Raw genomic sequence first — 16,289 nt, forward strand, 5'->3', positions numbered from 1 at the left:
TTTTTTATAACTACTTCACTTTCATTTCAGTTCTCCAAAAAGAAACAGATGGGATTAAAGTGACTGTCCAAGGTCACATATCTAGGAAATGTCTGAAGTCAGATTTAAGTTTGGGAATATGAGTCTTTCTGACTTCAGTCCTGAAATTCTATCCACTGTGCCCTCATATTGGTGTGCTGATGCCAGAATAACCCACTGAGAGATCTGCCTGCTTCAAGTCTTTCCCCTCTCCAATCCATTCTTTATTCAGACACTAAATTGACTTTCCTCAAATGCTTATCAGTTAATGTCACCATCCCATCTACTCAATAAACTCCAGTAGCTTCTGATTGTTCCCAGGATCAAATACAAAATGATCTGGATTCCAAAGCTCTTCATAGCAAACATACTAGATAATATATGTAATATGTACACATACATAATATACATACACAGATAATAAACATACACATAATATATATGTATATATATGTATATATATATACATATATATATATGTACACACACACACACACAATATGCTTCCTACATATTGCAGGGTGAGTTTGTATATTTGTGATTGTATCTTTGATGACAGAATAAACTATAATACTATTAATCACTTTTATATATATTCTATTTATTTGTAAAAGTGAATCCAGTTTTTAGTAGCTATACTCCCTATAGTTGTGCAAATGCAATGGGTGGGCCTCAATCCATTTGAGGAAAGCTTAAAAAAATCCCCAGTTTGGGGGCAGGTAGGTGGCACAGTGGATAGAGCACCAGCCCTGGAGTCAGGAGGACCTCAGTTCAAATCTGGCCTCAGACACTTAATAATTACTTAGCTGTGTGACCGTGGGCAAGTCACTTAACTCCACTGCCTTGCAAAAAACAAACAAAAAAAGAAAGTCAGAAAGTGAAACCTCTTATTTTATAAGTTTATAATCAATTATCTCTTCCTTATGAATGAAGAAACTGAAATAGAAGGCATATAACGTTCAAGTTCAAGTCACACACCATATAAGTAGCACATCAGTCAAGAGAACAAACTCCAAGGCTTAATTAGCACTCTTATTTTCTGTCCAAGAGATAAAATGAGGACAGGTTTTAGCCAATGGTATAACCATATTACTTTATACCTGCCAAAGGGTGTCAAACTTTTTTCCATCAGGGATAGAGAGTTTTCCTGTTTTGTCTTTATCAATACGATAATGTAGAACTTTTCCTTCATGGAGTAAACATAGAGCATATGATCCATTGTTGTCTCTTGCCCGAATTCTAAGAAAAACAAACAAAAAGTCATACAAGTTCACTGTCACTGTAATTGCCTTTATACAGGTTCTAGAAGTGAGTGAATGAATGAATGAGTGAATAAGTATATGATTGTATGAAGAAATAAATGACAAACATTTGGAATTCTCATCTGTCAAACTCCAGGTCAGGTATAGTGTTCCAATTCACCCACTGGATCAAAGATATAAAGAGCCAGAACAGATCTCAGATATTACTCCATTATTTGATGGAGGAGAAAACTGAGGACCAAACAAGTTAAGTGATTTGTCCAAAATCACACAAGTAGAAAGTGACAACAGTGGGAGTAAAGTCTTCTGTCTCCACAGTCTCTACTCATTCCCCAGAACCACTGTAATTTTTCCATCCATCCAAACTAATTTCACAAAATATAAAAAGTAAGATCCAAAGAAGATTATTCAAGGTAAGAACTTTGAGATAATATAATTCTATTCCCTCATTATACACAGAAGAAAACAGATTCAGAAAGGGAAAAAAACCTGCTTCTCTATGTATAAATAATCAAGAACTTTGCAAAATATTTTAATTTATCAATGGGATTTCCATACTGTCAATCAATTATTTTAAGTATTTCAGTCAACTCAAAGATCTAATATTCCTAATGATTATTAACTAAAGATAGAAGGATTAGAACATGGAAACAGTAAAATGTCTTTAAGTATTTTATCATTCCAATGAAGCATGCAGAATGATCACAAAGCAAAACATTCATGTCAGAAAGCAGTCAAGTGTCAGGCTGATACTTTGTTGAAAATGAAACATTAAATATACTGATTTTGATATGCAAAGATAATATGATTGCCCCATCTTTTTTTAATTTTTTATATGACATAACAAGAAAGATTTTAATATCACTGATAACTATGATGTTTTAGTAATTTGAGCCAGACGACCTGGAGTATTAAGTCAAATGAGCCTTAGGAAGTATGCTAGCAATAAATCAACTAATGGATGAAATTCTAGCAGAGATATTCAAAATAATAAAAATAATGTGGTCAAAGTGTTGCTTTCAATATACCAACAAATTTAAGAAATTCAGTAGTGGTCATTGGATTGGAAAAAAATCAGTTATGTCTCATTCCTCAAAAGAGGCAAAGCTACCAATGAGGGGGAAATTAAAGTTATAATTCAGAGCTATTTTATCCAACTGTGTTTGATGATAAATTTGATAATCTAAGTGAAATGGATGGATATTTACAAAAATATAAGCTATCCAGATTAACAGAAGTGGAAATATTACCACATTTCAGAAAAAGAAATTCAAGAAACTATCAATAAAGTTCCTTAAGCGGAAAACCCCAGACCCAGGTGGATTTACAAGTGAATTCTACCAAACACTTAAGGAGCAATTAATTCCAATTCTTTATAAATAAGAAAATGAACAAACAAATGACAAACATTTGGAATTCCCATCTGTCAAACTCCAGGTCAGGCTTAGTGTTCCAATTTTCCCATAGGATCAGAGATATATAGAGCCTATTTTTTAAAATACGAGAAGAAAGAGTTCTGACAAATTCCTTTTATGACACCATTTTGGTGCTGATACCTAAATAAGGAAGAGCAGACAAAGAAAATTATGGATCAAACATTGATGGAAAAATTTTAAATAAAATTTCAGCAATGAGATTAAAACAAATTATTACTAGTATAATACAGCATGATCAGGTAGGCAGGAATGGTTCATGTTAGGAAAACAATCAACACAATTGAATATATAAATACCAAAACTATAGAAATCATTTCATTATCTCAATAGAAACTGAAAAAGTCTTTGACAAAATTCAATACTCATTCTTATTAAAAACAGTAGAGAGTATAGAAATAAATTGAATTTTCCTTAAAATATAAGTTGTGTCTATCTAAAAACCTTCAACAAATATTATATGCAATGGGGATAAACTAGAACCATTTCTAGTAAAATCAGAGGTGAAACAGGTTGTGCATTATCATCACTACTGTTCAATATAGCATTAGAAATAATAGCTTTAGCAATAAGAGAAGAAAAAGAAACAAGGAATTAGAATTGACAATGAGGAAGCAAGACTTTTACTCTTTGCAGATGATATGATGCTATACTTAGAGAACCTAGAAAATATACTAAAAAACTTGAAACAACAACTTTGGCAAAGTAGGATATAAAATAAACCCACATAAGTCATCAGCATTTCTATATGCGAATTATAAAGTTCAAAGGCAAAAGATAGAAAGAGAAAGACCATTTAAAGTCACTATAGGCAACCTAAAATACTTGTGTATCTATGTCCCAAGACAAACCCATTTTTGTCTCTATGAATACAGTTAGACTGTATGAATACAATTACAAAATAATTTTCACAGAAATAAGACAAATCTAAACAACTGGAAAAGTGTCAATTGTTCATGCTAAGGCCAAGCTAATATAATAAAAATGACAATTCTTCTCAAGTTGAATTACCTATTCAATGCCATAACAATCAAACTACCCAAAAAACTATTTTGTAGAGCTAGAAAAAAGAGAAATAAAATTCACCTGGAGTAACAAAAGGTCAAGAATTTCAAGGGAATTGATGAAAAAACAAAACAAAGGAAGGTGGCCTGGCTGTACCAAATCTAAAACTATATTATAAAGCAGCAATTATAGACTTTAGAGAAGCATGTAAAGATTTGCATGAACTGATTCTGAGTGAAGTGAGCAGAACCAAGAGAATATTGTATACATTAACAACATTGTGAGATGATCAACTGTGATGCAGTTCAGAGATCAAGAATAACCCTTAGAGATCTCCTATAGACAATACCATCCAAAACCAGAGGAAAAAATCTACAGTCTGAATGCAAAGCAAAGCATACTATGTTCACCTTTTTAAAAGTTTCTTGTATGCTTTTCCTTTCTCTCTTGTGGTTTTTTCCTTTCCCCTTGGTTCTAATTTCTCTGTCATGACAAGGCTAATATGCAAATATGTTAAACAGGAATGTATATATACAACTTTTATCAGACTGTTAGCCACCAGGGGGTAGGGGGAAAGAAAAGGAGAATAGTAGAAAAAAACAGAACTTAAAAATTTACAAATGGATAAATATTGGAAACTACCACTGCATGTAATTTGAAAAATAAAATTTTAAAAAAAGGAGAGTAATATCAAAGAGTGTTCAAATTACCAAATAATATGCTTAAGAGTCTTTTATCTAGACTCTAGCAATCTATGAACCAAGAATTACCAGAGTAGCAGAATGGTATTCAAAGAAACAAACAAAGGAGAGATCAAATTGCCAATATTCACTAGATTATGGAGAAAGCAAAGGAGGAATAAACTGACAATTTCTGTTGCACTGACTACACTAAAGTCTTTGACTGTGTGGATCACAAGAAAAGAAAGCAAGTTCTCAGTGATATGGGAGTAATGATCATCTTATCTCCTGAGGAACCTGTATATGGGCCAAAAAAAAAATCAATTTGAACCAAACATTGAACAATTGATTTATTTAATACTGGGAAAGAAGTACAACTAGGCTGTATATAGTCAACCTTATTTATCTAACTTATATACAGAGTATATCATGTAAAATGACAGGCTGAGTGAATCAAAAATCAAAATTGTTTGCCAAGACCCATTCATTATTTAGGATTTCATTATTATTTGATCCACTCATTATTCAGGGTTTCATTGGTAAATCCCTTTTAGTCTGTATTTTTTATTTGTGTGTAACTTAGATAATGTTTCCTTTATGAAGTTGGAGGAGGATATTTGGTGTATATACATTTACTTACTTGTATTGGTTTGTCCTTTAAAGTTCCTTTCAGAATAACAGAATTTCCTTGTCCTTTTAATTTTTTTGCTTTTTTTTATATAGTATGATGGCAACCCTTGCTTTTTTTTTAGAGTCACTTCATACATAATAAACTTTTCCCATTCCCTCAGTTTTAGTTTTTCTATTTCTTTTTAAAGTCTTTTTCTTGTAAGTCAAAAAATGTAGGGTTTTGTTTTCTTATCTGATCTGTCACTGCATTCCCTTTATTGGATTGTTTAATTCATTCACAGTTAAAATGATAAGACTAAAGTTTTATATTTTCCTCCATTTCTTTCTATTATTGTCTTTCTCAAGTTATATTTTTTCTTTTCTGTTGTAAATATAATAATATGTTCTTTCAGTTGCTTTATCATAGCTATTACTTCTACTTAGAAACTAAAATGACTTCTGTTATTAAATCCTTTGAGATTACCAGAAATCATTAGGGCAGACTTGAAAATCACTTTTTGAAATGTGCTCTTCCCACTCTGACCAGAGTTATTACTCTTCCTGTTTCTCCCCATTTCTTATTATTTCTTATTATTCAGACAAAAATATTTCTGCATGCAGAAAGATACATTGAAAAATTCTACCCCCAAATAGAGAATACTATGAAAATAGAAAACAAATAGAAACCCCCCCAAGTTTATTATAAATTTATAAAGTTAACTGTTCATTGTAATATAACTGCTATATTTGGTTCCAAATATTTATTCCAGTTTTGATAAAAGTGAAGTTTGTGTATGGTCTTAATGTTTGAAAGGAATGTTTGAAAGCCCTCAATTTTATTATATATCACTATCCATTCTTTCACCAAGAATAAGGATAGCCTATTCTTGGTGATAATCTTAGCTCCTAGGCATTCCAGAATATCATATTTCAAGTCTTCTATTCTACAAGCTGCTAAATCTTGTTTGATCCTGACTGGGGCTCCATGATATTTGAATGCTTACATTTTGCAAATTTTCTTTTTGATCTGGAAGTTCTGAATTTAGCTTTAATATCACTTAGAAGTTTTCATTTCAAGATCTTTTTCATGAAATGATTCATGTAATCTTGCATTGTTTATTTTATTCTCTTATTCTAAGTTATAGAGGCAGTTTTCCTTGATAATTTCTTTTTTTAATGTTTAAAGATTTTTTTGTTTTTAGCATTTTTTAAAAATTACATGTAAATACAATTTTTAACTTTAATTTTTAAAACTTTGGGTTTCGGGGGGCAGAGCCAAGATGACTACAAGAAGGGATCGAGTCTTAGGAGCTCTCTAATAAAATTCATCAGCTAAGGATTCTAACTAAACTTTCGAGAGACAGAACCCACAAAGGGACCCAGTGAGGCAGTTCTCCTACTCAAGGTAACCAGGAAAAGAGCAGAAAGGCTCTGCTCCCCGGGATTGGAGGGGGCCTGCCAGAGGAGTGGCCCGGCAGAGCCAAAGAACCTCAGCCTCCCTGAGGCAGGCCCAGGGCACTGGGGGTCTCAGCTCACAGCAGCGGGGGAGTCTCCTGAGCTGCACCCCGAGGAGCACCAGGCACAAAGTGGGGGAACAGCGGGGGATCTCTGCCAGAGTGAGCACATGGAGCCCAGCCCTCAGGGCACACAGCAAGCAGCATCCTCTTTCCCCAGCCCTCATCTAGGAAACAGAAGCAGGCGGAGCCGGTAAGCAGGAGCCCCCAGGGCATGAGCCCATGGAGCTGAGGGAGGGGAGTGAAGAGACACTGCCTAGCTCTGTCCTCTGCCCCTGAAACAGGACTCTGGGGCTCTGACCACATTCAGATCCTGACCACAGTCTAGGCCCCACCATAGAACAGCAGCCCCCCCACATCAGCCCCTTGGCAAAGGGAGGCGCTTATGGTCATTCACAGACCAGGAGGGAGGACAGAGCCGCACACACTGAGACCCTTGTGGGAGTGTCCTAAAAGCTCAAGAAACACCCCAAACCAGGCCCAGGCTGGGAAAATGAGCAAGCAGAGAAATAAAAAGAAGACTATTGAGAAATATTTTGCAAATGAGCCCAAGAAGGACCAAAATACTCAGTCTGAAGATGAGGAAGCACAAGCTCCTGCATCTAAAGACTCCAAGAAAAACAGAAACTGGGCTCAGGCTATGATAGAGCTCAAAAAAGACTTTGAAAATCAAATGAGGGAGTTGGAAGAAAAACTGGGAAAAGAAAGGAGAGAGATGCAGGAAAAACATGAAAATGAAGTCAGCAGCTTAGTCAAGGAAATCCAAAAAAATGCTGAAGAAAATAGCATGCTAAAAACCAGCTTAGGTCAAATGGATAGAACAGTTCAAAAAATTATCGAGGAGACGAATGCTTTAAAAAGCAAAATTGGCCAGATGGAAAAAGAGATAAGAAAACTCTCTGAGGAGAACAAATCCTTCAGACAAAGAATAGAATTCAGGGAGATTGATGAATTTAACAGAAATCAGGAATCAATACTTCAAAACCAAAAAAATGAAAAATTAGAAGAAAATGTGAAATATCTGATATGGAAAACAGACTTAGGAAAGATAATTTAAAAATTATTGGAATACCTGAAAGTTATGATCAGGAAAAGAGCCTTGACATCATTTTCAAAGAATTACTACAGGAAAATTGCCCTGATATTCTAGAAGCAGAGGGCAAAATAGAAATGGAGAGAATCCACCGATCCCCCCCAAGAAAGAGATCCCAAAAAACCAACCCCCAGGAATATTATAGCCAAGTTCCAGAACTCCCAAGTCAAAGAGAAAATATTACAAGCAGCCAGAAGGACACAGTTCAAATATCATGGAGCTGCAGTCAAGATCACACAGGACTTAGCACCAGCTACATTGGAAGCTCGTAGGGCTTGGAATACAATATACCAGAAGGCAAGAGAGCTTAGAATGCAGCCAAGAATGAATTACCCAGCAAGGCTGAATGTCCTCTTCCAGGGAAAAAGATGGACTTTCAATGAACCTGGGGAATTTCAAAGGTTCCTTTTGGAATGGCCAGAGCTGAACAGAAGATTTGATCTTCAGATACAGGACTCAGGTGAAGCATGGAGATTGGAGGAAAGGGGGGAAGTATGAGGGACTTAATGAGGATGAACTGCATGTATTCCTGCATAGAAAAATGATACTGATAATACTCATATGAACCTTCTCAGTTACTAGAGCAGGTAGAGAGAGCTTTTATAGTTGAAGCACAGGAAAAAGCTGAATTCGAAGATAAAATATGGTGTAAAAATGGAGTCAATAGAAAAAAAGGGAAATGGAATGGGAGAAAGAAAAAGGAGAGGGGGGGAATAGTCCAGGATATTTCACATAAGATTTTTTTTATTACAATGAACTATTGCAATGATATGGAAGGGGGGAGGCAAGGGGGAATGAGGGAAACTTTGCTCTCATCAGAGATGGCTAGGAGAGGAAACAGCAAATATACTCAATGGGGTATAGACATCTAGAGTAAGAAGGAGGGGGGAGCAGGGGGAAGGGGTGGGGATATGAATAAAGGAGGAGAGGATGGACCATGGGGGGAGAGTGGCCAGATATAACACATTTTCTTTCTTACTTCTTGCAAGGGGCTGGGAATGGAAGGCCTGCCCAGGACCACAGGGCCAGGTGGATTCTGGGCCTAAGGGGTGGTATGGGGGCTCAGGGCTTCTTGGCCCCAGGACCAGGGATCTGTCTGCTGTGCCACTCAGCGACCATACAGCAGAGTCATAGTGAAAGGAGAGAGAAAAAAAGAGTACATGGTAGTGGAGAAATAAGAAAGGAGGGAGTTGCGATCAGCAATGGCAAGGGTGGAAAAATATGGAAATAACTTTTGTGATGGACTTATCATAAAGAATGAGATCCACCCATGACAGAGTTGTTGGTGTTGGAACAAAGACTCAAGCACATTTTTTATTATGATTATTTGGGGGAGGGTGCAGGGCAAGTAGGGCTGGATGGCCTGCCTGGGGCCACATAGCAGGGTGATCTTTGGGTGTCTGGGGCCGGATTTGGTCCCAGGTGCTCCTGGCTCAAGGGCCAATGCTCTGTCTGCCACCCAGCCACCCCTGCTATTATTACTATTTTATTTTATTTTGGGTCTTTTTTTCTTTCTTTTTTTTTTTTTTGGTTTTTTCAGGGCAGTGAGGAACGGGTGGTTTGCATGTCACACGGCTGGGTGATTGTTGGGTTTACGAGGCTGGATGTGGACTCGGGTGCTCGAGGCTCCAAGTTGTTGCTTTGTCCATTGCACCACCTGGCCATACCTATAATTATTACTATTATTATTTTTTTATTTTAATTTTTTTCTCTCCCCTTTCCTTTTTTTGCCCAAACAAGTCTATCTATATTCATAGGGGAGGAGGGGTATTTTGTTTACTTGTAAACAAGAATATTTTATTAATGTAAAAAAACATTGTACAAAATGAGAATAAAAAATAAATTAAAAGTTAAAAAAAGAAAAGAAATAATGAATAGGGTGCTATCAGAAAAACATGGAAAGACTTACATGAATGATGTAAAGTGAAATTCACAGAACAAGGAGAATATCGTACACAGTAATAGCAATATTGTATGATCTACTATGAATGATTGTTATTCTCAGCAATACCATGATTTAAGACATTTCTGTAGGGCTAATCATAAAAAGGGTTGTCCAACTCAAAAGAAGAGATTGGTGAAGGCCTGAATGAAGATTAAACATAATTTTTCAACAACAACAAAAAAAAAAATTTGGGTTTCAAATCCTCTCCCTTCTGCCTTCCAAGAAGGTAAGCAAAATATTTCCATAATAGTCATGCTGTGAAGGAAAACAGATAAAAAAATTCAAGAAAAAAAAAGTTTTAAAAAGTATGCTTTAATCTGTATTCAGACATCTGGAGATAGCATTTTCAGCATAAATCATTCAGCACTGTCTTGGTTTTTTCCTTGGTTGTTGTTATGAATACCTAAGTGATTTACAACTAATTTTCTTAGACTATTGCTGTTACTTTATACACAGTACATTTCACTTTCTATTAGCTCATGTAAATATTTTTAGGCTTTTTGGAAAGCTCATTTCTTATAGCACAATTGTATTCCATCCTAATTTCACAATTTGCTTAGCCATTCCCCAATTGATGGACCCTCAATTTCTACTTCTTTGCACCAGAAAAGAGCTGCTACAAGTATTTTTGTACATATAGGTCCTTTTCTTTTTTGTTCTTTTTCTCTTTTGGGGTACCTAGCAGGGATATTTCTATGTCAAAGAGTATGAAAGGTTTTTAGTCCTTCTGACTCAGTTTCAAATAGTTGAATCAGTTCTCAGCTGCATCAATAATACACTGTCTCATTTTTCACACAATCCTTAAAATAACTTGTTATTTTCCTTTTCTATCTTATTAGTCAATCTAATTGGTTTGAGGTAGTACCTCAGAATTGTTTTAATTTGCATTTCTCCAGTCAGTAGTGATTTAGAGCATTTTTCATAAGGCTATAAGATAGTTTTGATTATTTCATCTGAAAACTGTTCATGTCTTTTGATCATTTATAATTTGGGAAATATCTCTTATTTTTATAAATTTGACACAATTCTCTAGAGGTTTGAGAACTTAGTCCTTCATCGGTGAAACTTGATTCAAATTTTATTCATAGTTTCCATTACTAACTGTATTTTCCACCATCCTACCCCCCCCATTTATCCAATTGTCTCTCCTTTTACCTTGTCCTTTCTCTAAAGTATTTTGCTCCTGCCTCACAGTCTCCCATCTGCCCTCCTTTCTCTCACCCCTCCCCCTTTCCATAATCTGCTTCCCCTCCTACTTTCCTGTGGGGTAAGATGAATTTCTATACCCAGTTGAGTATATGGTATTCCCACTTTGAGCCAACCTGATGAAAATAAGGTTCACTCATTCTCATTCATCTCCCTCTCTTCTCTTCCACTGTAAAGGTTTTTTCTTGCCTCTTTTATATAATTTACCCCATTCTACCTCTTCTTTTCTCTTTCTCCCTCTCTGACCCTTTCATTTATTTTTGATAGCATCCCTTTATATTCAACTCACACCTGTGTCCCCCCTCTCTCTATATATAAAATTTTATGAGTTACCAGTATCATCTTCCTATGTCAGAATATAAACAGTTTAACCTTATTAACTCCATTATGATTTCCCTTTTCTATTTACCTTCTTATACTTCTTTTGAGTCTTGTATTTGAAGGTCAAATTTTCAATTCAACTCTGGTCTTTTCATCAAGAATGCTTGAAATTTCTTTATTTTACTGAATGTCTCTTTTTTTCCTCCCAAAAGGGGACTCAGGTGATTCTTGGTCATAATCCTAGCTCCTTTTGCCCTACAAGCTCTCCCATCTTCTAATATAGAAGCTGCTAAATCTTGTATTATCCTGACTAAAACTCCAAAGTATTTGAATTGTTTCTTTTGAGCTACTTGCAATATTCTCTCCTTGACATGGGAGATTTAGGAGTATTTGTTTTGGGATTTCTTTCAGGAGATATTAATGGATTCTTTCAATTTGTACTTTATCCTCTGGTTCTAAAAATCAGGGCAGTTTTCCTTAATAATTTCTTGAAAAATGATATTGAGACTCTTTTTAATCATAACTTTCAGCTTGTCTAATAATTTTTAAATTAATCTGTTATGGATCTATTTTCCAGGTCAGTTTTTTTTCAGTGAGGTATTTCACTATCTTCTATTTTTATTCTTTTGGTTTATTTTATTGTTTCTTGATTTCTCATAAAGTCATTAGCTTCCTTTTGCTCATTTCTAATTTTTAGGGAGCTATTTTTTTCTATCAGCCTTTCTATCTCCTTTTCCGTTTGACCAATTCTGCTTTTTAAGGTATTCTTTTCCTCTTTGGTTTTTTGGACCTCTTTTACAATTTAGCCTTAGGCTGTTTTTTAAGGTATTTTCTTCATCATTTTTTTTGTGTTTCCTCTGCCAAGTTGTTGACTTGTTTTTTCCTGATTTTCTTGTATTACTCTCATTTTTCTTCCCAAATTTTCCTCTGTCTCTCTTACTTGATTTTCAAATTCTGAGATTAATTCATATTTTTCTTGGAGACTTTTCTTGGAACATTGACTTTGAGTGTATATCCTGATCTTCCTTGTAACCACAGTAGCTTTCTATCCCTAGAAGTCTTTTCTGTTGTTGGCTCATTTTCCCAAGTTCTTTGTTAAAGTGGGGTTTGGCTTCCAGGATGGAAGGATCTCTGTCCCAAAGTTTAAGAATTTTCTTCAACTGTTTTCAGAGACACTTCTAGGGACCTGTAAGTTTTCAGTTCTTCCAAAGTGATATGATCTAAGTAGAGGTGTAAATTACTCTCCCGCTTGATGCTCTGATCTGTGGGTGACCACAAGCACTCTTTCCTGCCCTGGAATTGTGAAGAGGGTCCCCATTTCACTGTGCTACATGCTCTGATGTGTGAATCTCCTTCTGACCCTGGAACTGTCATTTAGGTCTGTGACCTGGGAACAGCATATATGGGCTGTGTGGGCAAAGCAAAAGAGTATTTTCTTATTGCTTACAGAGACCCCTGTAATTTCTTTTTGACTAGCTGTTCAGCCCCCATACCATCTGTGGGCTAAGAGTTCCTGGAACAATTGCTGCCTCTGCTGAGCTCGTAGGCCTATTCCTAGTTCGTTGAGGCCCAGTCTGTGTTGGAGTGTGCATCTCTTTTACCCTTTCCAAGGTTTAGTAATCCCAGGAGAGATTTGGTCTCTACTCTCCTCTTCTATACTATGTTTTTATCTGGTTCTTTATCTGTTTTTTTTAATCTGGTTTATCTTTCATCTGGTCTTTTTAAGCTTCTGATTCCTTACTGGCAAGAGCACACCACCACCACATGGGCCCTGATCCCTTGTGACCAACAGTTCTTCTCTCCATTGGAACAGAGTTGGCACCGGATATGGGCAAAAGTATTGCCAAAAACAGTGTCCTATCCTATGCTCAGTGTTAGGAAAGAAGTCGTGTTTCTCCTAACCAGTTGTCCAGTCCTCTTAAAATTTCTGTTCCTAAAGTTGCTATCCTATTATTTATCACCAGCACTAAGTCCCACAACTCGTATTACCACCCCAGTAAGACCTCTCTTTCTGACCTTCTAAGTAGTCTTTGGCTAGAAAAAAATGACTCAACCCAACACTTTATTGGCTTTGCCACTCTAGTATTCATTTTGAGGTATTATTTTAAAGTTGATGAAGGGTAACGTAGGGAGAACTTGGCTATAGTACTGCCTCTTCTTTGCCATCTTTTTTTTTATCCACATTCTAACTGGAATATCATTTTCACAGAACATCAAATAGGTCATGAAACTGGATCAAAGGATGAATGAAAGGGAGTAAAGTGAAATAAAACAGAAAATGGAGGAAGGGGTCAGGTTGTAAAGGATTTAAATGCCAAAAAGATGACATTTTTATTAAGTTAGCTTTTAAGAAAATTTAATTTGTTAATGTTTCTTTTCTTTTATTCACTTATCTTCCAATAATGCGTTATCTTTTAACATGTCTGAGAATACACATCTCACTATTCTTCTGCCAAAACATGAGAGATATGCTTTATCATCAGTCTTTTGAAGTCATTTGATCACTACTTTGAATAGTCTGAAGTCTTTCAAAATAGTTTTCCCTCACATAAATGTTATGGAGATCAAGACATAAATTAACATCTTACATGTTAATATGCTTATTTCATTCATAGTTTTCAAGCTTCTCTGAATCTATCATATTGATTATTGTCATAGTAATATTTCATAACATCATAACATTCATACAATATGCAACCATTCCCCAATTAATGGGCACATGCCATTCTTCCATCTCTTTGCTACAACAAAGATAACTGTCATATAGGTCTTATCCCTATTCCTCCTCTGGTAGTACTTTTGGGTCCAAAGATATGAACATGTTAGTGACTTTTTAGCTATAGTTCTCCAGAAGTAATAGTTTCTTCACTAAGGTCCCATCCTCCTATCATAACCCCTTCAACCATTATTACTTTCCACTTTTGTTATCTGTGCTAATCTGATAAATGTGGGGTGTCACATTTTTCTTCATTAATTTACTGACTAGAATTACTGCTTCTAGTCTATTTCATCTCCAGTTCATTCTTTTCTAATATACTGTTCTGATATCATCCTGTTTATTAGTTGCACTAAGAGTACAAATAAACAGTCCTTTTACTAAAAACAAATTCCAGTACCCCTAAGTCAATACATTTCTCAAGAAAGCCAAAATGAAGTTTTGAAAGATAAAAACTATTAATAAAGAGGTTAAAAAATGTTCTCAGGGGGTCTCAGGGATCATTATCAACATCTTGAAAAGAATTATTATTCTTCTTGCCCAAAGAACATAAAGCTAGGTCTCAGATAAATCCACATCACAGAGAGATAAGAAAATGAGAATGGCACAAAATAGGAAAATGGAACATAATAATACTTGGTTAGAGCATAAAGTATATGTGATAAAGAATAGTTAAAATAAAAGTAGAAAGATCACAATAAGGAAGAAAAGGACTTGAAATAACCTTATTTGTGGATGATAGTGAAACAATATTGTCTAATAAAAAGAGCTTTAAACTTTGGGTTCAGTTGAGACTTGGGATTGAATCTTACATTCTATGATTACTAGTTGTATAACAATGTTAAATGTCATTTAATTCTATAAATCTGTTTCCTCATCTTTAAAAGTGTGAATAATAGTAGTAGTAGTAGTAGTAGTAGTAGTAGTAGTAGTAGTAGTAGTAATAGTAGTAGTAGTAATTTTATATATAAGATGTTTTGCAATCTTTAGCAATTAGTGAATTCTATTCAAAACATAGACCAGGGGGTGGCTAGGTGGTGCAGTGGATAGAGCACTGGCCTTAGAATCAGGAGTATCTGAGTTCAAATCTGACCTCAGACACTTAATAATTACCTAGCTGTGTGGCCTTGGGCAAGCCACTTAACCCCACTGCCTTGAAAAATCTTAAAAAACAAACAAAAAAAAATAGACCAGGATACTAGTAGAACTGGGAAGACATGAGCTAAATCTTTTACAGTTCCACTATATCAGGAAATTTCAAAGTACTTTTACTGATTCCAAGTTTCACAAAGAATGAAGATCTATAATTAGAACACAAATATTTTATTAGGGTTATTAAATTATAGCAAGGGAAAATATATTGCTTCATACACCAAGGATATGAACTATGGGTAATGAACAGACTGCAACATATTACCAACAAGAAATTCTGAAGAAAAACAAAAGTAAAATTGGGGCTGCTTACATGGGGGGAGGGAAGGATGACACAGACAGACCTGATACTCTCTTGATATTGGAGAGAGTTTATGAACTTCTGTATAGACACGCCTCTCAAATAGTATTGACTGGTATAGATAGGTAATCTGTATCTCTGAAAGGAAATTCTGAATTAATGAGATCACAGATCTATTTGCTTATTTTAAGAAAGAAAAAGAAATATATTCAAGATATCTCTAGGTTTTAAAGCAAATGTTCATAGAATCAAAGGGTCTACAGTTAGAAAGGACCTAAAAGATCATCAAGTTAAAATATACCATCAAATTATGTTTGATGAAGCTGGGACACAGAAAAATTCGGTGACTTTCTAAAGGTCCCATATATTACAATGCCATTTTTTAATATTGGGGTAGAGGTCTTGCTCAGTTTTAACTATACAAGATAAGATTCAAACCCAAGTTTCAACTGAACTCAAAATTCAGAGCTCTTTGTATTACACCATATTGTTTCTCCATCATCTTTGTCTTCATTCAAATAATGACAGCCTAAGTCCTTTTCTACTTTACTCTGAAATAAACTATTTTAACTATTCTGTTCTAGAGAATATAAAAGTTTCTATTTGGAGAAATTATGTCTATGTAAAACTCTTTACATCTAAATTGTGTGGGTAGGCCCTGCTTAATCCTTAACTTGGTGATAAAAACTAGGCTTTATCTTCTGCAAGAACTGTCTGACTTCTACTTGTTGCTTTGGTTCATTCCTAAGCTTCCTGGATTCTGAAGAGGGTTCAGGTTGTTTGATTATTGTGAAGGCTGCCAGGACTCTGACCTTTTCCTGAAGATGAAGATTCTTAGGTCACATTTATTTTTCTGGGCATTGAACTGACCCCAACCTCTGCTGTGGAATTAAGCTTTGTTGCTTTGCCTTCCATCTCCCATCATTGATTTCTGCCCCAAGTATGGGACTACTGTTGTCTTTTTGTATAGTCCTGGACTGAAGGGAAGTTTTTAGTCTCTTTGGTTTTTCTTTATCATGGTTCCTTCTGAGGCA

The 16,289-nt window shown here is 35.4% G+C and overlaps 1 protein-coding gene across 4 annotated transcripts in view; it reads right to left on the reverse strand.

Moving 5' to 3' along the window:
• Positions 1-16,289, reverse strand: part of SYK (spleen associated tyrosine kinase) — a 156,132-nt gene that overhangs the window by 65,078 nt on the left and 74,765 nt on the right. For all 4 annotated transcript variants that reach the window (XM_074203878.1, XM_074203877.1, XM_074203876.1 and 1 more), the window contains exon 4: positions 1,119-1,257. In XM_074203878.1, the coding sequence (XP_074059979.1) occupies positions 1,119-1,257 (139 nt within the window). The remainder of the gene's footprint in view (positions 1-1,118; positions 1,258-16,289) is intronic.

The sequence above is a fragment of the Macrotis lagotis genome, chromosome X (assembly GCF_037893015.1).
Source record: "Macrotis lagotis isolate mMagLag1 chromosome X, bilby.v1.9.chrom.fasta, whole genome shotgun sequence".
Lineage (NCBI taxonomy): Eukaryota > Metazoa > Chordata > Mammalia > Peramelemorphia > Peramelidae > Macrotis > Macrotis lagotis.